Genomic DNA, 22,921 nt, shown 5'->3' on the forward strand with positions numbered 1-22,921 from the left:
ACCACTTTTAGCCATGTGTGCTTAAAGCACAAAAGTGTGCATGCCTAACTAAGAAGAATCTTAATAGTACAGTTCAGAGGCAAGTAGTAGAACTTTTATAACCTAGCAATACTTTTGTATTGACATTTCTTTCCTAAGGGGCCAGCAAAGATGGTAAATGAGATGCTATATATTCTGAGGAGGTAGAGAAAAAACTTTTTTTTTAGATTTCCTACAATAAGAAGAAGACAGTTTGGCCTAGGGAATTTAGAGGCTGATTTTAACATCAGGATATAAAAATTTGGTGGCTTTCTCCTGCTTGAAATTATATGTGGCGCTAACGCCACTGAAGAGGCTGAGAGAAATATGATGCTCATGTTACTGAATGTTTTTGTGTTCACAAGTACTTTTTTTATTGCATTTTAAGTTTTGGGGTACATGTGAAGAACATGCAAGATTGTTGCATAGGTACACACATGGCAGTGTATTTGCTACCTGCCTCCCCATTACCTGTATCTGGCATTTCTCCCCATGCTATCTCTCCCCAACTCCCCGCCCCCTGCTGTCCCTCCCCTATTTCCCCCCGACAGATCCCTGTGTGTGATGCTCCCCTCCCTGTGTCCATGCCTTCTCATTGTTCGACACCCGCCTATAAGTGAGAACATGCGGTGTTTGATTTTCTGTTCTTGTGTCAGTTTGCTGAGAATAATGGTTTCCAGGTTAGGACACGAACACACCATTTTTTATGGCTGCATAGTACTCCATGGTGTATATGTGTCACATTTTCCCTGTCCAGTCTATCATTGATGGGCATTTTTGTTGGTTCCAGGTCTTTGCTATTGTAAACTGAGCTGCAATGAACATTTGTGTGCATGTGTCCTTATAGTAGAATGATTTATAATCCTTTGGATATATACTCAGTAATGGGATTGCTGGGTCAAATGGAATTTCTATTTCTAGGTCCTTGAGGAATCGCTACACTGTCTTCCACAGTGGTTGAACTAATTTACACTCCCAACAACAGTGTAAAAGTGTTCCTATTTCTCCATATCCTCTCCAGCATCTGTTGTCTCTAGATTTTTTAACGATCACCATTCTAACTGGCGTGAGATGGTATCTCAATGTAGTTTTGATTTGCATTTCTTTAATGACCAGTGATGATGAGCATTTTTTCATGTTTGTTGGCCTCATGTACAAATACTTTTAAAAATAAAGTTTTAATTGCTGTTACTTACCCAAAATATTGATAATATTTTGTAATGCTACTTTGTCTATTATATGTTCTTTTTATTAAATAACAAGCATAAAACTTGAGATCTGAAATATTTCTTTACTACATGCACTTTTCACCAATCATACTTTTAGGTTTAGAATTCCTTAATTGTTTAATCACAAAGTCTTGTAAAACACATGAAACAGTGAACAAAATATTACTAAAAGAGTCCTTAAAGTAAGAATTATTTGTTACATAAGTAAACTTACAGAACCAGGCCTTGGATAAGGGACTTTTCCTTCATAGACTGACCAGTGGTATTCAGGTCCTTCCTTATGTGCGTAGGGTCCGTTGAAGACTGCCCGAATGCTAGACATATGATAGACACATATAGCATGCCCTCGAAAAACATTACTGAAAATACAAAAAAAGATAATTATTATTCTGGAACTAACTAGCTGGTCACTTAGCCAAACACTCCAGCCTACAAAGATAAAAGTCAAGTCTTTTGGGTAAAGTAGTTGTAATTTCTTTAAGCAAAAAATATTCTAGATATGTTAACTATTGCAATATTTCAAATTTTGAAACTCTAAAACTTATCATTTTCTTAATTGCCTACTTAATACAACTGAAGATGGCACTGTTAGAATGACAAAAATAATGTTACTTCACTTATTTTAAACCCTGGTATTGTGTTTTATATTTTTTTATTAAGGGAGATCTGGCCTTCATATTAACAAAGACATTTCCAAGTTGAATTACTCATTTAGGTATTATCTCCTTTTACGTTGTTTTATCTTCAAAGTAGACAGTGTTTTCTCACTCACTATGCTGTTACTATTGCTACAAATTCTATTAAGATGTATTAAATGTATTAATGTATGTGACTTCAAGAACAATTTAAAGTCTTATGAAAATTTAAGCCTTTTTTTCCCATTTTTTAGCTGGGTTCATATAAACATTAATATGCTTGTATATTTCTTCCTCCAGGCACTGAAAAGTATCTATAGTAAAAAGATGACTGGACTGCATATGTTAAGCATAAGAAAATTTCATTATATAAAAATTAGGTCTTTCATCTCCAGAACTAACAGCAAGCAAAATAATTTTCTTGACTAAAATTTCTACTTGACAGGATAAAGGCAGTAGTTGACTAACTATGGAAGCTTCACTGAAGGCATTTGTAATCAGAGTCTACAAAAGAACATTTTTAAAGATTATTTTTTAAAACAGTCTGGCCATATTTCTTAATTTAGCATGAACTGAATGAATTTTAATGTTATCAGATTCTCTGTATTGTAAGAATCCAAATAACTAATGTTTGTGAAAGTGTTTTGCAAAATTCAAAGTTCTATATAAATAAAGTTTCCTACATCCTGAGACACCTGTAAAACAGAAGTTATATTATTGTCCAACAGCACCAATTTACAGATTTTATAATACACCTTGAAGCAATTGGAAATGCCTAGGATACAGGGAACACTTGAGATAGCCCCCTAACTAAAGTAGTAGCACACCTTTGATCACCATTCTACAAATATCAATCCTTATGTCAGGTAACAGCTGGGAAGCTTTTGTTCTCAGATTTATATAAATTAAACAGTCAAAACAGAAATTATAGTAGAAAGTCATGCGTTACGTTTGATTTCTCAGAAAAAGCCCTTATGCTATCATTTAGGAAAACAGCTTATAATCTGATCTTATTAACCCACAGAAAAACTAGACCAATTATTCCGTGGCTTAAATTTATCATATAAATCCACTGAATTATCAGGCAATGTATGAATTATTCACAGCGTAAGAAATGAGTTGAAGTTAAAAAAGTTGAGTATTTTCCATGTACTGAGATAACTACCAACTTACATTAACTATTTTTCTTTGCATCAAAGAATAATTGATAGACAAATTGTTTCCATGTTTCTCTGTTGAAGGAAAGGTCTCTTTGCAACAGCAGGATTCTTGCCTAAAAAGATATATTATATTCTTGTCTAACATGAGCATTAAAAACCACCTGCTGAAAAATAAAAACTAAAGCTGTGTGGAAAGATCCCACGTAAACACAGTGTACATAATTATGTGACAGTTCATGGCTTATACAAAGTGAAAGAGAAATTCAGTAATATTATTCTGGCCCTGTCAAGATAACTGAGGTATATTCTTCTTTATTTTTTATCCTAGTCATTTCACGTACACTATGCCTTATCTAGAAAGATACTCAGGAAATTGTGTATATAACCTTATAAAAAAACTGATTCTAATATTTTTATTTGTGTATCAAAATACATGAAGTAATATTTTACCCATTTTTATAGCACTTTCCCGTGGTAAAAAATACAAAAACATAAAAGGGAAAACAAAAGATTATGTATCTTAAACTTGAGCAGCAAATTTAAAAGATAGAGAGGAAATGACGAACATGTAAATCAACAGAAGAGCAGGAAAAGCAGAATAAAGGAGTGAGAAGAGTGCTCTGGGATTAAGAAATCAAGGAACTTTTCTTGGATATGGCAATTGATAAGTATTGGAGAACTGATTTAAATCAGTATTGGAGGAGAAAGTCATTTCAAGCAAGATAAGTGAATAAATAAAAACATAGTAATGGAAACTAGCAAAGCAGACACTGACTAGCATCTGTCAAGGCATTATCTTCTCAGAATCAGACCGTTAGTGAACTCAGAGAGAAAATATCCGAGGTGAGTGAGTAACGGCTGATACAGAAGCCTGAAAGCCTGGCTTGGAAAATTTTATATGATGAATAAAGAAATTATCCTAGACTTTTACAATAATAACACATTGTAAGGACTGATATCTTATGAATTGTATGTGGGAAAAAAATCACTGTGTTCTATGTTAGAGAGTGAAGAGAGTCCAATATTGAGCACGGGAGGATTCTGGGTACGATACTAAAACAGGATTTGGATTGAGACTGAGCTTTGGAAAATGAAATTACATTTGCAAACATTGGAGAATAAAGATCAACTGGTGATTTATAAAGAATAGAAAATGAGAACAGCAATTGGGTTAATAGTCTTTCAAGTTACATACACCAAGAAGGAAGAGTCCAGTGAGGTATCTCTTGATTTATATTGTTTTACTGGCTGCATAAATTTCTCACCTGGTAGTGTTAAAGAGTCCAAATATCACTGGATTCTTATGATCTCTCGTAGGTAGCAAGAAAACGTCCTCTGAAAAATTAAAGACCATTTCATCACTTAGTATTGTTAGCTCTCTTTACATGCAAAGAAAATGTGTTGACATAAATTTGTTTAGAACCCAATATAGATTTTAAGATGTATGTTTTCGTGTACAATTGTACAACCATGACCAAGTCTCAACAGAGCCAATCCTTCAGCTGCTCTGGGTGGCCTTGAGCTGAACAACAGGATGGAACCAGACACTGACTCTAAGCTAACAAGATGAGCCTGTTTTTGTTCTTGCAATTTCTTTTCCCCCAGCATGTGGGCCTGGCCAAAATGAAAAGAACAGAAACTTGCTCTATGTTAGACAGAGGTCAAATACACAGAAAACAAGTTTTCTATTTGTCCTAGAGATAAAGTTACAAAGCATATACACAAAAGAGCAAATTTAATTCACCTAAAAGCATTTACCTAATTCATCAAAATATGTGTCAATCCTATTTGTTCCTGGTACTGAGCAAACCAGTCTGGCTTTTAGGAAAGTGCTCCACTTATTCACCAGTATTCTCTGCCCTCCTATATCATTCTGTGAAAAACAAAAGGAGGTAAATAGATACCCTAAAGAATTTTGACCAACCATAGATTCTGTATTATTAAACATGCAGATGCTAAGCATTATGACTTTTTTAACTAGGAAAATTTGACATAATTCTCAAGTAACGTCAAACGTGCAATTCCCCACAATTTTTCTCTTGCTTTTGTTTCTTCATTCTGCCTTATCAGTGCGCTTTCACCTGATATATTAAATATATTTTGCAGATATTAAACAATATTAATATAGAAATCTCTCCCAAATAGAATAGTGGAGAGATACAGTAATCATGATTATTACTTTATTTGTAAACAATCTGCCTCTCTCAGAAATATAGAAGCGTTGTTTGTTAAAGGAAGAAAGCTTTTCAAGAAAATTTGAAATACACACACACACACACACACACACGTCTATGCTATACATGTATATACATATAGACATACACCACACACAATATACATATATGCATATATTTATATATGTGTAAATTTATTCTTATACGTCTTCTTAAATGCCAAGGTAACTTTGCATTTGTAATTTTATTAGATTAGCTCAATATATGTTGCTACTCCTACTGGTTTTAAATGTTCCCAAACAACTTCTCTAAATATTCAATAAACTACAGATGGATTTTTAAAATAACCCTAACCAACCAAATGATTCAAACATAGCTATGTATATTATTTGTACTGTGTACTAAAGGAATAAAAAAGATTCTGGTTAAATTCATTAAGAAAAATAAAGTTCAAACTTCTGCCTGGGAAGAAGAATGGTCTAATTACAGACCATTCTTAGTATGGCTTCTTGGTATGGCTTCAAAAATGGGGAAAATCACACGAAATACAAGTTTCTTTTAAGATACATCGTTTACTAGATATGAAATGTAGAGGTTGGTATACTAAATATCAATGGTAGGCAGTCTATAGAATTCTAGAATTCTATAGAGTACTAGAAAATATTTAAAAGTAGAAACTTACTTTAAACTTAATAAAGGCCTGACCATAAATTGTGAGATAAGCAAGCATAATGAGAGAGAAAGCCTCACCACACAGAGTCGCCCCACCCTGGCGTAAATTGTGTGGGCATTGTCTTCTGCCTCCAGTGCCTTTTCAGTAAAAAAGAAATATACTTTGTTGTCATCTCTGTCTTCATTGTCAGGAATCATGTATGAACCTACAAATTTTGGTTCTATAGGAACAAAATATAGGAGAGAAAGTGAAACAGATATTACAGCACAATGCTAATAAGTTATTCCAATAAATTATATATCATCTGAATCCTTCAGTTTAACTTTCATTGTTTCATAAAAGAAATATTTTTATTGAATTTTTTTACCAAACTTAAACATGATGAAGAAATCTCTACTTTATTTGCATATTAACAGCCATTTTAGAAAGATTACAAGAATATTTAATTAGAAAATAAAAGAATCCAGGAGAAAAGAACAATTTCAAACAACATGCAATACGAACTTAAAATGCATTCAGGAACAGATTGTGAGCACGGTGAAGACAATCTATAAATTTCCTCCCATTGTAGGTAAAAATGAAATCTAAGTATAAGTAACATATTAAATAAATAAAGTCACAATAAATAAATGTATTATTATTTATTTTTAATTCATAAATTATCTACAAGTAGAGCACACAGATCATTTTAATTTCAAAGTAGAAAATTTATATTCTATTTTTGAGACTGCAGTCCAAGAAATTTGAATAAATGATCTTTGATATGGTATGTAAAACATGTAAAAGGTATCATCAATAATGACTATGCATTTTAAAGCTTAATAAAAATGTGGAAAGTGATTAAAATGCTCACCATAAAACAATATTCTAGCACCTACATACACCTGTGTGCCAAAACAGAAAACTTACTTCTTACAAAGAATTCTGTATCAATGAATGTCTAATGACTCTCCTAGAGTTTTGTCTCTAAAGTGCAATGCAATCCTATTAAAACAAGCAAAGTAGGGCAATCAATTCATCAAAAATTATAACAATAGATAAAAGTAGACAAAAAAGCTTATTGGATATGGACTTTTCACTTTTCACACATTTGTTTAATTTTCCTTATTTAAATACTGATTTCTAAGTATTGCTCAAAAGGCATACTGATTTTATAATTAAGCCAATCAGTTTTGATAGAAAATTATATACACGTATCATACACAATATTTTAGTTAAAGAATATTGCTAGTAAAGCATCCTGAAATTTATAAAAGAATTGTATTTGTATTCTCATTATTATCAAAATGGCAACATTTTCCATAGGTTTTAAAGTTGGTTTCAATCCTAATTCACATTCTCTTCTCCTCGTCCTTACCATTCAATAGACGCTCATCATCATGCTCAGTGCGGATATGAGACAGTCGTCCCATGCTGCGGAAGATCGAAGCATCTCTGATCCAGTAGTCACTGTAGAGTCCAGTAAACAATTCAGTACCTACATGGGAGCATCAGTAAAAGAGAAGTCAGTATTTGTTTCTGGATTTGAAGACAAGGTATAAGTCACAATTATATTAAACACATCCATATCTATAATATGTATTTTATGATATTAATACTATCATTGTTAGGCGCATGGATGGTAGAGTAAGACTCCCAGGATTTGATTCCAGAGTCTGTCACTTACTAAGTGTGAACTTGGGTAAGTTGCTAAGTTCCCTGTGCCTCGGTTTCCTCATTTACAAATAAAAAAAGGAACTGCATTCAGTAAGGTAGTTAAGAGTAAAGCACTTTGAAGAATAGCTGGTAAATATTAAGACCTATATGAGATTTTGGTAAAGACCCTGGCTTCATTTATTTTCCTAGACTTCTTTTAACCTTCATATCATCAGGGCTTTATCATTATTATTGTTATTGTGATGATTATATGTTTTATATGTCAGTCAGCTAATTGAAATTGTTCTTGTAACAAGATATTCCCATCATTATATCATTTTAGTGTGGGAACAACCAAGTTTAACAAAGATGATATAATCCAATCAGTTATCATTCAATTTGTAAATTTGTGGCTCAGTCAGATAGGAAGAATATAAAAAGCGCTCAGAATTTAATCAGTCAACGTGATTGAATGAAGTTAGCTGCAACGTGGTGCAGTCATAGACTTAAAATCAGACTGAGCAATTACGCAATGTAGGCAGGGTCTCAGGAATAACCATGTGTCTTTTGAGTCAGAAAAAAGACATTAAAATAACTTAAAGGAAAGTATAACTTGAACCCCAGAACTATCAAGAGCTCTGAAGCAGAGGGACTTAGAATCTTTTCCCAAAACTCACTTTTTATCTTGTTTGTTTATAGGAGAGATTTATTTGAAGAAATACTTTAACATATAAAAACTACATAAAGTCTTAATATCCACTCATACAGTGGTAGATTTGATATAATGCTTAATAAAAAAACTTTTAAAATCCAGAATGCACAAAGTACTCCACAATTTGATCACTAAATCATTAGTTGATAAGTGAACCTCACACAACAGCTTCATGTCAACCAAGGCCACAAACACCATGTACCACACATGTGAACGGACAGACTGACATGTTAAAAACACAACATCAGTGCATGTTGGGGATTCCCGGTGCCAGAAACATGGGTGACGGGAGTGCAGAACTAGTCCTTAGCAGTTTCCTCCTCCTTTATTTTAGCTGAGGCACTCTCGGGCTTTGGCCAACACACAGAGCTTGCTATCCAAGCCAATGGTCTTGGCCGGGGGTGGCGGCATGGCATTGCCCACCTGCCAGTGCATGTCCAGGGTGTTGCCAAAGAGCCAGTAGGTGTCGGGGAAGCCCTGGGAGCGGGCACACTCCCGCACACTGACCACACGGTGTTGCTCGAGGTGGAGCACGCGGCTCTGCTTGCCCAAGGGCTCGGGGTTGGTGACGGTTGTGCTGAAGAAGCCGCCCCACTCGAGCCTTCCGTAGAGGCCAGCCCAGTGGCTGTGCCAGTTCCCAGTGTGGGGCAGGCACTGGGGATGAGGGTGTTGAACTGCCTAGCTGCAGGGTCGCAGGCTTTGCGGCTTCCACACAGAGCAGACTCCATGGAGGGCCCAGGAGCTGCTGCGGCCGTTCCTCCTGTCGGCGTGGGGGTACCGCAGCTTCCAGGCCATGGTGCCGTGCCAGAGCCTCACTTCGATGCTGGGCACATCTCGCCAGTCTGAGCCGGGGGCCAAGGGGATGTGGTGCATGCGGGCGGCCATCAGTGCACTCACGTCCTTACAGAGGTGGTCCCTGAGGATGGGCTGGTGCTGGGTGCCCCGGAGCTGCCTCTGGAACTGGGACAGAGGCTCCCGGTTGCAGGAGATCTCCAGCGCCGAGGCTCCGTTCAGCACCTCTGCCAGGTCAGACATCGTGTCTCGCGCAGTGACGGTCTGGAAAGGACCCGAGCTCAACCTGGTAATGTTGCTCACGAACTTCTTGTCGTCCACCACCACGCTCAGCGGGCAGGCCCGGGGCGCAAACACACGCAGTGGCTCCGGGAACAGGGGGAGCTTCTCTCCAGGGGCTGCGGCCAGGATGGTGGCCCGCCTCCGCGTCTGGGCCACGCCACATGGACCGGCCTGCGGAACGCCAAGGGTGCACTGACCCCCCATGCGGACCAGGCAGCGCAGGCTGAGCTTCAGAACCACGGAGCGCTTGAAGGAGACAAAGTTCCCGACGTTCTCCCGGAGGAAGAACCGGGGCCAGGAGCAGTCACAGTAGCTGAGGAAGGGGACCACCGGGGAGGTTTTGAACTTGGAGTCCGTGCGCGAGTTGAAGCGCTTCATGCCGCTGAAGCGTCTCCACGTCTCCCTTCTGGGGCAGCCGCTGGCCACGGGAGTGGGTGGTCCCCCCCCCCCAGCCACGACCAGCTTCAGCAGGACGTTGCAGCCCTCTGTGAACACCGTGGAGCCGGGGTTGTTCAGCCGGAACGCCTGGGCTGCGGGGTCCCACGTCTCGATGGCCCACAGCGTCTCAGAGATGCCCGCTCGGCGGAATCCCTCCGACAAACCCCGTCCAGGGTCCGCAGCTTGGGCAGCTTGATCTCGGTCTCCGGCTCGCTCGGCTCACAGGCTTGGGACTTGGGCTTGCCCTTCCCTTTGTTTCCAGGGCTACGAGCATGCTTGGGAGGATCTTCAAAGCTTTTGCTCCTCGCATTACAGGCCTCAAGGAAATAGAAGCGGTCGGGGCAGCCCACGGAGTACTCCCGGACACACTCGGGCAGGTGCTCCCCGTACCCCACGGCGCGGCGGCCCTGCACGGCCTTGGAGTCCACCACGGCCTCCTCATCGCCCCAGCAGAGCAGGCTGATGTCTGCATGGCAGCTCGCCGGGGTGCACTTGTGCGTGTTCTCGGGCCTGCAGAAGTTGTTGAGCCGGATCTTGATGTCGGTCTCATGGGGCCTGCCGTTGCTCTTCTTGGGACAGAAGATCTCTTTGATCCGGCCAATTCGGTAGGGCTCAGGGGCGTCCAGGCTGCTGCCTTTGATGTAGTCGGAGTACTTCCAGTAGTGCTCTGGGAACAGGTCCTCGTCCACGGGCTCCTTCCATGGGCGTTTCACAGGGCTGGACAGCTTGATGTTGAATGAAGGCCTCGGGGGACAGATACACGCGGTCACCGACTCGGTGCAAGATGCCGCTCTTGGTGGCTGAGCAGTAGAGGACCCGGCTGTCTAGGTCCTCAAGCTGCTCCAGGACCCGGGGGATTTCTTTTTGCCTCATCTCAGCCAGACGAGCGCAGCTCGCACAGAACTTGAACTTGTCCTCGGTTGGCTGGGTTTTCGGAGGGTACTCGAATCTCGCGTAGTTTTGATCGTACCATAGTTAGTAGAAGTAGGTCTTCCCATCGTTCCCCTCCAGCAGTGACTCGGGATCCATGCCTCCCTCCATGGCCCAGTTTTCAGAAGGGGCCTTGTAGACGACCCTCACTTTGCTGCGGATGTATGAAAGCTGCATGTCCTCACATTCCTCCGCCAGGAACAGTGTGCCCACCAGTTGGACTGGGAGGATGTCCTGGCCATGCCTAGCTCAGTTGTCCTGTCCTGGGCAAAAGTCTCTGGTCAAGAAACAAATGGTAACAGCAGGTTGCTGGAAACAGCAACCTCAAAGCAGAGTGGTAAAATGATTTTCTTAGTGAGAGACGAATAACTTTGGTCTAGTTCTAAAATAGATATGATTATTATATTACATGTTACTAATGCATTTTTGCTTAGTTTGGAACGTATGCATACACATGATATTTAGTGCTTTAAAGGTTAAGAGATTTCAAAATTAATTATATTTCCAACTTAATATATCTAATTATGTAATTAATGTTATAATTACGATCATTAAAATTGCAGGTATAAGAATTAGACCAAATATATAAACAGAATTTAAGAGATCTTGAGTACTTTATTTATAAATCTTATTTAATAGAACTTTTAAAATTGTTTCATTACTTATGAAGAGTTTTTTCCCTCAAGGTAAAGTTTTTAAAGCTTTAGAAAACTTTAAAAGAGTAAACATAATTGTATGATTTAACATTTGAGAAAATTATCAATTAAATTATACCTATGGTAATTTATAAGGAAACTTATTTTCAATTTGCATTAACCATTAATTTTTTTAAAGTAAAGATGATTGCATTTGTTATACCAAATTTAGAATAATAATATATAAATTAAACTCAAAGATTAAAAAAATAAGCTTTGGAAGTACTACTGTAAGTTTTTTTTTATTTTAAAAAGATTAATTTTAATTAGTTTTTCTCTGTTCACAAAATCCTCTGTGCATGATTAAAGCACTCTATGAGATACAAATAAATACAATCTATGGTTTCCAAAAAAGAATTCATTTTAAATTATGTATTCTATATGAGAAAGGCAGGAAAAAGTAAATGTGGCAGAGTGTTAACAATTGGTGAATCGAGGCAAATGGTATACAGGTGTTAATTTTACTTTTCTTTCAACTTTTCTTTGTATTTGAAAATTTTTCAGATAACAGAGTTTTTAAAGATATATTTGTTGAGCTCATCTGGTATATTCAACTTACGCTAAATGTAATGTATGATGTAAGAAAATAACAAGACTAAAAAATGATTATTTAAATCTGCACTTAACAACATATAATTTGGCAGAGAAAAGTTATGTCAGAACTCTTAAGCATATCGTGTTATTTGATAATAGAAAGGGAAAACACTAACATAGTTTATAACAAAGTCAGTTAATTAGTGCTGTCTTCCCTAGAAATTTTATGTCTATGTTTGAAGAAGTACTATTTTGAGACCAAATGAACTCAATGGTTAGGAATATGACCTGTTACCTGGAATTCAGTCTGAACTATTTGAACATGGATAAAAGAGAGTCAATAAAAGGACTTGGGAATCATCAAGTCTATGGCATAAATAAGTTGGCCCTTAAAAAAATTAATTAACACATGAGTGTGGATTTCTCTGAAATATCTTTGTTTTTAATTATAGTTGAATTATGTTCCCCAAACCAAATATAAAGTCCATTTTCTTAAATGGTTGTAAATATAATTTATTTTGCTAATGTGGGCTCTGCTGAATCTTTAATGTATAATTGGTATAAAGATTAGATTTCTTTAAAATCATGAGTTTTTCTATTAAAAATTATTTTTAATATTTGATTTTTATTTCTTAAAGTGTTTTAGATTTTGATAACTGAAAATATTGTAATGGGAAAATAATATTTTTATTAGTACACATCAATTTTAATGTATTTATTCTAATTTGGAACATTGTTTCAAAATTACGTTTTAACCAATGCCATAAAATTAACAAACAAGTACTCATTGGAGCCGCTAGATGGCAGCACTGTGATACTAGATAATACCATATCCAGGGAGGATTATCTGCAAAGAGAAAAAACAAGATATTCCCAATTTTATCCAATTTCCCATTTTGCACTCAGGACAAAGATAATTGTGAGAAATTCCGATAACACAATATGAACTGTATGACAAATTTCAAAGACACTATAGAGGTGCTAAAAACTATAAACAATGTAAATAGAAACAAACGTGTTTCTGTTGGAAATGTTAGATTTTCCTCAGAAGAGAGAGATTTTCCTTTCATATCCTCATATCAAAGTTAATTTTAAAAAAATTCATAGTAATAGATAATAATTATGTTTGATAAAATACTTTCATAGGAAAATTAGAAAAGAATGACAACATATTAGTGAAAAATAAATAATAATAATAAAGCTTTAGGTAAAATAATGCCTGATTGTAATTAAATAAGCAAAAATACTGGGGATTATTATAATTTTTAATACAATTTATAGTAAATACATAGTCTCTAATTACATTTAACTATTTGGTATCAGAAAATTTGTGAATCAATACATTGATCTTTTACAGGATGCAAAAATAACATCTAGATAAATCATATTTTCATGGATTAAAATAGAAAAACATTTTATAAGAAAACTAAAATATGTTTTAGGGCTTCAATGATAACCGCCGAACTACCCAAGGATTTAGTTTACCATGTCTATGGAAACGAGCAAGTTTAACTTCTTCTCACACTCAGCAATAGTCTCTATATAGAGAAAAAAGAACAGTAGAAATAGTTCTGCAGTGGCAATCTGGCAAGCTAATTCCCTAGCTCAAAATCTGCCAGTTGATGACCACAAACTTCAAAATCTCAAGGTCTCAGTTATCTGTAGAATCAAAGAGACCTTCATGTAATTCTCAGAACCTGCCAAGCTTTTATGTTCTCTGCTCTTTGGCCTAGAATTCCACACCTCTCTTCTCACCTCCCCTTCCTTTTGCCTGGTTATTGCCCACTTTTTCCATGACGTCTTGTCTGGCCAAACTTTTGTTAGTGTATTGGTTCCTAGTGCCGCTGTAGCTCTGGTACCCATTTCTATCATACTGCTTGTCCGACTATATATTGACTGACTCCTTATGTGTTTGAAATGATGCCTCATTAATGTCTGAAATACAGAAAATGCTCAATCAATATCTGTTGAATCAATGAATGGCTTAATGTGAGTTAATAATTAAATATATCAAAAGCTCTTTTCAGGTGTTTAAAAAAGGCTGTGAAAGGCTGTGAAATGCAATCAGAGCCAGGTGTGGTGGCTCTCGCCTGTAATCCCAACACTGTGCAGCGCAGCCTGGAGGGCTGCTTGAGTTCAGATGTTCAAGATTGGCCTGGGCAACATAAAGAGATCCCATCTCTACAATAATAATAATAATAATAATAATAATAATAAAGTAGCTGGGCATGGGGACCTGCACCTGTGGTCCCAGCTACTCAGGAGGCTGAAGTGGGAGAATCACTTCAGCCTGGCAGGTAGAGGCGACAGTGAGCTATGACTGTGCTACTGCACTCCGGCCTCAGCAGCAGAGCCAGACCCTGCCTCAAAACAGAGAAAAGAAACATTCAGGATAAGATTCTAATTTTTAAAAACTGTTTCAGAGAGAAATTATCAAAAGAAAGAAAAAACTATTAGGAATTTATATGGGGAACAAATTTGAATTTTTGTTCCCGGAGGGCCTTACGTTATTTATTAACTTTTCTATATTAAAACAGAAACTCTATTTTTTCAAATATTTGCCCCTAAGAATTTTAGCCCAAATGACATTATAGTGTGATTAAAAGACTGTGTCAACACTAAATTGCTTATGTGAAAGAAAATAAGACAATCATTTGACTCCCAGAGAAAACAAATTCTTTATAATAATTCTAAAACATGTAATTAAAATACTTTTCCATATAACTCCTTTTTTACAATGTAAACCCTACTTAAAGTTTTAATTAAATGCATTGCATTGCCTTAATATTTTATGGAATGTATCAAGAGTTTCATTCATGGACTATATATTATCTGAGTTTTTATTGACCGTGTCGGATTTTAATTGTATAACAAGAAAAATTCACAGTAGTGTTTCATGACCTTCTTATCTTCTTAAGTTTTATTCAAGCATTTCTTCTGTTTGTTATAACTGTATGTTGTGCAAATCTAAATAACGTGAAATATATTTGCCTCATGGAACAGCATATGGCTAAAGACTGATTTAGCTGCCTTACTTTATAACTGAACTTTATAATTTTATTAGAAAATTATTCTACTGTGGATGTACGGTCTTGCCGAATCACTATGACATGCATAGCTACAAAGAGAAAATGCAGCTGGGTCCAGTGGTGCACGCCTGTAATGCCAGCACTTTGGGAGGCTGAGGCAGGCTGATCAATGAGGTCAAGAGATCAAGATCATTCTGGCCAACATGGTGAACCCTGTCTCTACTAAAAATATAAAAATTAGCTGGGCATGTTGGCACGTGCCTGTAGTCCCAGCTACTTGGGAGGCTGAGGCAGGACAATCACTTGAACCTGGGAGGCAAAGGTTGCAGTGAGCCGAGATCGCTCCACTGCACTCCAGCCTGGCAACAGAGGGAGACTCCATCGCAAAAAAAAAAAAAAAAAAAAAAAAAAAAAAAAAAGCTCTTGGGAGGATGAGGATGGCTGAAAATGGCTCACATATTTCAACATTGCAGTTCACACTCACATTCTCCTTAGGATGCTTAAAGACACCAGGAAGAAGGTGTGATTTTATCAGGCCTTTCGCTGTTGTTTCGGCTTTCGGTTTCTTTTGGTTTGGGCAGATGATTAGCACCAGCTATCAATGTTAAGAAGGTGGTTTTGAGGCATGAAGGAAAAAGAAAACCATCTTTTAAATCTGTTCATTTGTATGTGCCAGCACCCGTGGCTGTACTCTTGAGTTTTCTTGGTAGCAAACCAATGATATTGATACCATCATGGTTAAACCTGATTCTCAAAGGAGAGAATATAAGCAGGGAATTGAAGAGTGGTGGTTTTTCTTCTTCTTTTACCTCTTTTGATTTTCTTTTCATTGTGAAGGAACCATAAGCAAAGTATTCAAATAGCTCCTTAGAGACTAGCAGTCATGACCAGAAGCTACAGTAAGCATGCGGATAATGGGCATTCTGCCAAGTGTGAGACCGTGAGCAGAAGCCTTGGAAAAGAAATTATAGATATTCTTTAGGGACAGGAAAGTGGTAAGGGAATAACCTGACGTTTCTGTACAGTTAGGGTGAATTCAAAAAATCAGACAGTACATTTACTTATGTTTGTAGAACTTACCAATATAAAGACATATATTCTAACTTCGTTTAGAATTTTTTTCATTTATTTTTCTAATAAATGATCTTACTTTGTGCCAGATATATTCCCTGCATGTAATTATTGTTAACTAAAAATAAACAATTATTTATTTAAAATGCTTTGTTATTAAGAACTTGAAACAGTAACTTAAATTTTCTCTGCATGCATTCAACTCCCTTTCATTCAATTGACATTGACCTTTAATTTACAAAATTAATAATGAGGATATATATTCACAAAGGTATTGTTAGGGATAAAAGTTCAGTCATGAAGGGATTTCAGCAGCTGTAAACTTTGTAATTTTTTTTGCTGAAAAAAGCAATAGGAAAAAAGTGTAGAAAAAAATTCATGTACAATAAAATGTCTTATTAGTAATTATTTGCTGAAATAAAATTTAGTGAACATTTACTTTGAAAGCCATCCCTAAAAATACTCCAACAACAAAGTTAATACATTCAAAGTAAAGTGTCAAAAGGTACATGACGAATCAGGGTTTGTTTGTTTTTTTTTCCCCCAAACACTAGCAACATGTGTCCTATCATACCTTAGACACTTCAGCCATGGTAAGATTATACCTGGAACTGGTAATACAAGTGTGGGTCAGAATAAAATTTTTAAAAAATGGCAATAGAATTTAAAGGAGAAACTATGGTAGATAGTAATGTTACTGAAGATACTATCCACTTAATTAGAATACTGCAGTATTATATGAGACATAATTGATATAAAGAGTCAGCAAAAATATCTTCTTCTTGGCCAAAATGACATATGACATATAGAACACTATTTCCTGGGTTTTTACTTGGCCAATCGCCCAACTTAACAATTTAGTAGCAAGATAATTACTATATTTGGATGATTTGAAAGCCATGGATAAGCAGTACAGCAATTCATTTTACTGAAAAATTTATTGTTTCAACAAGTTGCTTTTAAAAGCAAGTTATAATGCCTTGTCTTCTTCAGACAGTTACTTAAAACCACTTCAAATACAGTAGGACCAATCACATTGGAGGAAAACTTGGCTAAAATGCAGAAATACTGCACCTGAGATATGAGTTGATATGCTACCAAAATTAATTGTGTTACTACAAAGAGCCATTGGAAGCTCAAGCCTACTTAATATTATGATTTCATTTCGATTAGTTTCTGAACATATACAACATAGTACAGTAAGAATCTTGCTTTTACTCCTTAAATCCTTTGTCACATAGAATTATTATAAGCTATCAAGGTTTCATTTCTAAATTACATTAGACATTGAATAAAAATGTGCTTTATAACTTGTCTTCTATCAAATAAGCTTCAATATTTATTCTATTTTTTATTAACCCCTTCTCCATATGCTCTTAAGTCAACTGAATTTAAGTTAACTGAATTAAAATTGCATCTGAAACTAGGAAATTCTCTAATTTGCAAGCACCTTTTTTTTGATGTCAAGTAGCTTTATGAGTATGCTACCAGTTTCAGTGTTTTATCATTAAATTTGTCTTCATGTGAACAAATATTAAACATTGTGTGACATAAAATTAACCATGAAACTAAGAAGTAGCAATAGTCTAACAATAGTCATCTTTTGCTGGAGTCTTGTCTTAACCCATCAGCAGATAACATGTGTGGTCACAAAATACCACATTAATGCATTCTTTCTCAGTCAGAATAAGCTGTACCGAGCTTGCCAAATTCCGACTCAGGTAGCTCCATTTTTCCAGCCTACATTCCTGCTGCTTTTTCAATTGGGTGAATTATTTTTACTTCCCCTCTTTTAAAGAGTTTCTGGCTCACATAGGTTATCAGGTTTCCATCCAGTGGCTGCTGCATTTCCACAGAGTGAATGATCTCTCTAAGGTACTTTGGGATGAAAGTGAATGGATAAATGTGAAGAATTATATTTTTATTTCTTCTCTTTGGAGGGATTATTCTATAACTTTTGTGTTTAACTTGGAGGGCTCTTTTGATTTGATTTCTCTTCTGAATAAGCGAAACAGCCACCCAGATGGCAAGCACTTCAGATTTCAGCATAGTGTAATTTGATTTGGAAGTTCAATGAAACTCACTTGGAAATGTCCCCCCAGTAATATTTCCCCTCTTAGAAATTCCACTTTTAAATTCTTGGCTTCATGCAGAAACGACCTCCAGGGAGACTAAGTAGTGAGTGGCAAGGTGGTCATAGAAATTATTTTTAACTATTTAAATGAAATGCTAAAAAATAATTTTTCTTCTAATATTCTCAGGATTTCACTACAGAAGCAGTATATACTGTGTAATTTTTAGTTTCCAATTCCCTTTATATGATTCTTATGAAAACAACATGCCAAAATTAATTTTGTATTTGTTTAGGAAACTCAGTGAGTATTACATTTAGTTTTTATAGGAGACCTAGTCTTTGCAAGAGACTACATGGCACAAGAAAGAAGTCTCTTTGTTTCAAACATATTAAAATATTTATGAAAAAAATCACTAACAACTTTAGAAAAAGATGTACGAGCCTATCAGATAAATACATTTTAATTTATATTCTTTCAATCTCTTTGGAGTTTCCAGAATTTATGGATCTGGCACCCCCCAAAAGCGTTATTTCTAAGGTTGTGACTTCTACTAGTCTAACCTGATTTAGGCAACCATATTCCCACATTTTTCCTTTTTTTAATACTCTGTTTACACATACATGCGTGCGCGTACACACACACACAATTGGTAGGGAAACTCAAAATAATATTTTTCTTTAATATTTATTTTTTAAATATTGTACCTATTTATTCAAGCCACTGAAGAACTTAATTACTATATAATTCTCATATTATAGCCTTGTCAAATTAAGAAGCTGAAGTAAGTCAAACTTTTCCCATTAATTAGAGTTAACATGAGGCATTTGCTATATAAATACATATGTTTTTAAAAGCTTTATTTTTTTATACCTGATAACCAGATGTGGGGTAGGGGAGTGTAGCCAGTAGAGTGCAAGAACCATCAGAATAAACTGTCTTGAATAAGTTCAGGGAACAGAGATTCTAAGGAACACACAGTAGCAGCTATATCAACTTTAAATCAATTATAACATGGTTCAATCATCAGGGGAGGGTTTTAAGTTTTAATGTTTTATTTAGAATATGAAATCTCTATCTTATTTTGTATTATCTCATTTTCTACAAAGAAGGTGACCTAATATTAGCATATAACTCTAAACATTATAAATGTAACAATAGAACCTTGCACATCTGCACTGTACATGCATCAGAACCTCTCAACACTGAGGAGAAAAATCATTACCATCAGTGCCTATGTTAGGTGTTGGGGATTGCTCTTTTTAATTTCATGCTTAGGAACTCATTCATCAGTCTTTACTGTCACAGTGCTGAAACAGTTTGCCAAGTTGGCAATTTTTAACCCCGAACGGTAGGAAAATATTACTTAGATGTGTCTTAAGTGAGATTGTTGGTACTTTGTCTAATTAAATTGAACTGGATTGAACTCCAGATCCAACTTTATCAACTCATGGCATTATTTCAACATGTACATTTAGTAATAGTTTGAGCGGGTCAACCTCTAGTTCACACTCTAGATTAACAGAAATTTAGGTAAATAAATTTCTTAAAAGAGATGACTTTCTGCCGAATTCTAATAACAGAGAAATGTACCATAAAGAATATTAAAATTCTCTGAGGTCGCAAAGTAATTGAAACATGAATAATTAACATATATTAAAATACTTTCGTTTTGGCAAAATTTTTATAAAGCCTTCAAATAATTGCATTTTTAAGCATCAAATGACACCAAATATATGAGATATTGAATGACAATTTTTCTGAGTGAGACACATATACTTTATAGTATCTGCACTTATTTTAGAGTCAAATTGCTCAAGTTAACGTGGCTTGAAATTTAATATCTTTTTTTTTTTTTTTTTTTTTTTTTGAGATGGAGTTTCGCTCTTGTTACCCAGGCTGGAGTGCAATGATACGATCTCGGCTCACCGCAACCTCCGCCTCCTGGGTTCAGGCAATTCTCCTGCCTCAGCCTCCTGAGTAGCTGGGATTACAGGCACGTGCCACCATGCCCAGCTAATTTTTTGTATTTTTAGTAGAGACGGGGTTTCACCATGTTGACCAGGATGGTCTCGATCTCTTGACCTCGTGATCCACCCGCCTCGGCCTCCCAAAGTGCTGGGATTACAGGCGTGAGCCACCGCACCCAGCGAAATTTAATATCTTTGCTTTGACCACCAGAAAATAGATACGACAAGGCAGAGTATATAAAGAAATGCTGAAAGAATGTAACTGAAGTTGAAAAGTACGTTTTTAAATCATTACAACTATCACCTGATGTCAGTGGCAACGATAATTACCAATTAAAGTGGAGACAAAGGAGGAACTGGAGTCATAAGGACATTTGCCTCTTCCTCTCTCGGATATGGTTGATTCCAGGTGAAACAGAGGCTCCTTCAAAGAAAACCAGAAAAGTCATTATGAACATGCCACCTCTAATAATCATTTAATTGCTCAGGCAAAACATATAAGTTTTGATTACTTACAATGCACGTATTCTAAATAGGGCACCAATAACATCAATTTGCTTAGAGACACACTGGATTTTATAAATAAGCACGTGGGTTTTACAGACCTATATGGGTCCTCTCACTGCTTTCCGAATGTATGAAGGTGAGGAAAGAAAATAGCACTTTTTAAATCATTTTCTAAGACTGTACTATTTATTCTGAGATGTGTCGAATATTTGAAAGGAATAGAAACTTGCTGGAAGAAGGTTAATGGAAAAAGGTTCAATGTTAAAAATGATACTGGGCTTTTATCAAGCATATCAAGAATGTGGTTGATTTTTTTTACGACTTCAATTTTTGTTTTAGATATAAGCAGTACATGTGCAGGTTTATTCACGGCCTTATTGTGTGATGCTGAAGTCTGGGGTGTAAATTACCCCATCAGTCAGGTAGTGAGCATAGCATCCAATAGCTAATTTGTCAGCCCCTGCCCGCACTCCCTTTCCCCTCTAGTAGTCTCCAGTGTCTATTATTGCCCTCTTCATGTCTATGTGTACCCAATATTTAGCTCTTACTTATAAGTGAGAACATGCAGCATTTGGTTTGCTATTCCTTCCTTAATTCACTTAGAATAATGACTTAGATCAGTTTTGCTGCAGTAGACATGATTCCATTCTTTTTTATGGCTGTGTAGTATTCCATAGCATATAAATACCACATTTAAAAAATCCAATCTAGCATTCATGGGCACTTAGGTTGATTTCATGTCTTTTCTATTGTTAATAATTCTGCAATGAACATATGAGTGAGTAGAGGGGCTCAAAATATTTCAAACACGTATTGTCTTTTTGGTAGAATAATTCATTTTCCTTTAGGTATTTACCAAGTAATGGGATTGCAGGGTCAAATGGTAATTCTGTTCTAAGTTATTTGAGAAATCTCAAAACTTCTTTCCACAGTGGCTGAACTAATTTACCCTCCTTCTACAGGTGTATAAGCTTTCCCTTTTCTTTGCAGCATCTGTTACTTTTGACTTTTCAGTAGCCATGACTGGTGTGAGATGATATCCCATTGTGGTTTTGATTTTCATTTCTATGATGATTAGTGATACGAAGCATTTTTTATGTTTGTTGGCTTCTTGTATGTCTTCTTTTGAGAAGTACCTGTTTATATCCTTTGTCCACTTTTTAATGGGGTTATCAATGATTAAAACCCTCAACAAACTAGGCATCAAAGGAACATTTGTCAAGTAAGAGTCATATATGACAAACCCAAAACATCCTGCTGAATGAACAAAAGCTGGAAGAACAACAAAAAGACAAGGATGCTTACTCTCACCACTACATTCAACATATTACTGGAAGTCTTAGCAAGAGCAATAAGGCAACAGAAAGAAATAAAAGGCATCAAAATAGGAAAAGTAGAAGTCAAGGGGTTTCTCATCACTGACTGATTCGATACCTGGAAAATCCTAAAGACTGCTGAAAGGCTCCTAGAACAGTTAGACGATTTCAATAAAGTTTCAAGATACAAAATAAATGCCTAAAAATCAGTAGAATTTCTACACACATATAGATTCAACCTGAGAGCCAAATTAAGAACATAATCTAACTTAAAATACGCACACACAATAAAACCAGAATATCTATAAATACATCTAACCAAGGAGATGAAATATTTCTCTACAAGGTGAAGATCTCTGCCAGGAGATCCTGCTGCAGGAAATCATAGATGATGCAAATAAATGGAAAAGCATTCTATTCTGATGGTTAGGAAGAATCAATATGGTTAAAATGGCCATACTGCCTAAAGCAATCTACAGATTCAATGCTATCCCTATCAAACTATCAACATCATTTTTCACAGAATTAGAAGACAACTATTCTAAAATTCATGTGAAACCAAAAACGAGCCTGAATAGCCAAAATAATGCTAAGCAAACAACAACAACCACAACGAAGCTGGAGGCATCATGCTATCTGGCTCCAACTTATACTACATGACTACAGTAACCATAAAAACATGGTACTGGTACAAAAGCAGACACACAGACCAATGGAATGAAATAGAAAATCCAGAAATACAGCTGCTTATCTACAGCAATCTAATCTTTGACAAAGGTGACAAAACTAAGCAATGAGGAAAGGACTCCCTCTTCAATAAAAAGGCACTGGGATTGCTGGCTAGCCATATGTAGAAGAATGAAATTGGACCCCTACCTTTTACCATATACAAAAATTAACTCAAGATGGATTAAAGATTTAAGTGTAAGACGTCTGACTATAAGAATCCTAGAAGAAAACCTAGGAAATACTCTTCCTGATATCAGCCTTGGCAAAGAGTTTGACTTAGTCCTCAAAAGCAATAGAAACAAACAAAAACTGACAAGTAG

General features: G+C 36.2%; 1 protein-coding gene and 1 pseudogene across 3 annotated transcripts in view; both read right to left on the bottom strand.

Annotated features, from left to right (window-relative positions):
- SEMA3E (semaphorin 3E) overlaps positions 1 to 22,921 on the bottom strand; it is a 284,166-nt gene that overhangs the window by 36,676 nt on the left and 224,569 nt on the right. For all 3 annotated transcript variants that reach the window (XM_010344863.3, XM_010344857.3, XM_003921149.4), the window contains exons 5-10: positions 20,380 to 20,473; positions 7,247 to 7,366; positions 5,967 to 6,109; positions 4,801 to 4,915; positions 4,308 to 4,377; positions 1,462 to 1,606 (exon numbers count right to left, since the gene is read on the bottom strand). In XM_010344863.3, coding sequence (XP_010343165.1) covers positions 1,462 to 1,606; positions 4,308 to 4,377; positions 4,801 to 4,915; positions 5,967 to 6,109; positions 7,247 to 7,366; positions 20,380 to 20,473 — 687 coding nt within the window. The remainder of the gene's footprint in view (positions 1 to 1,461; positions 1,607 to 4,307; positions 4,378 to 4,800; positions 4,916 to 5,966; positions 6,110 to 7,246; positions 7,367 to 20,379; positions 20,474 to 22,921) is intronic.
- Positions 8,536 to 10,927, bottom strand: LOC120365377 (DNA (cytosine-5)-methyltransferase 1 pseudogene; annotated as a pseudogene).

Source organism: Saimiri boliviensis, chromosome 10, assembly GCF_048565385.1.
Source record: "Saimiri boliviensis isolate mSaiBol1 chromosome 10, mSaiBol1.pri, whole genome shotgun sequence".
In the NCBI taxonomy this organism is placed as follows: Eukaryota; Metazoa; Chordata; class Mammalia; order Primates; family Cebidae; genus Saimiri; species Saimiri boliviensis.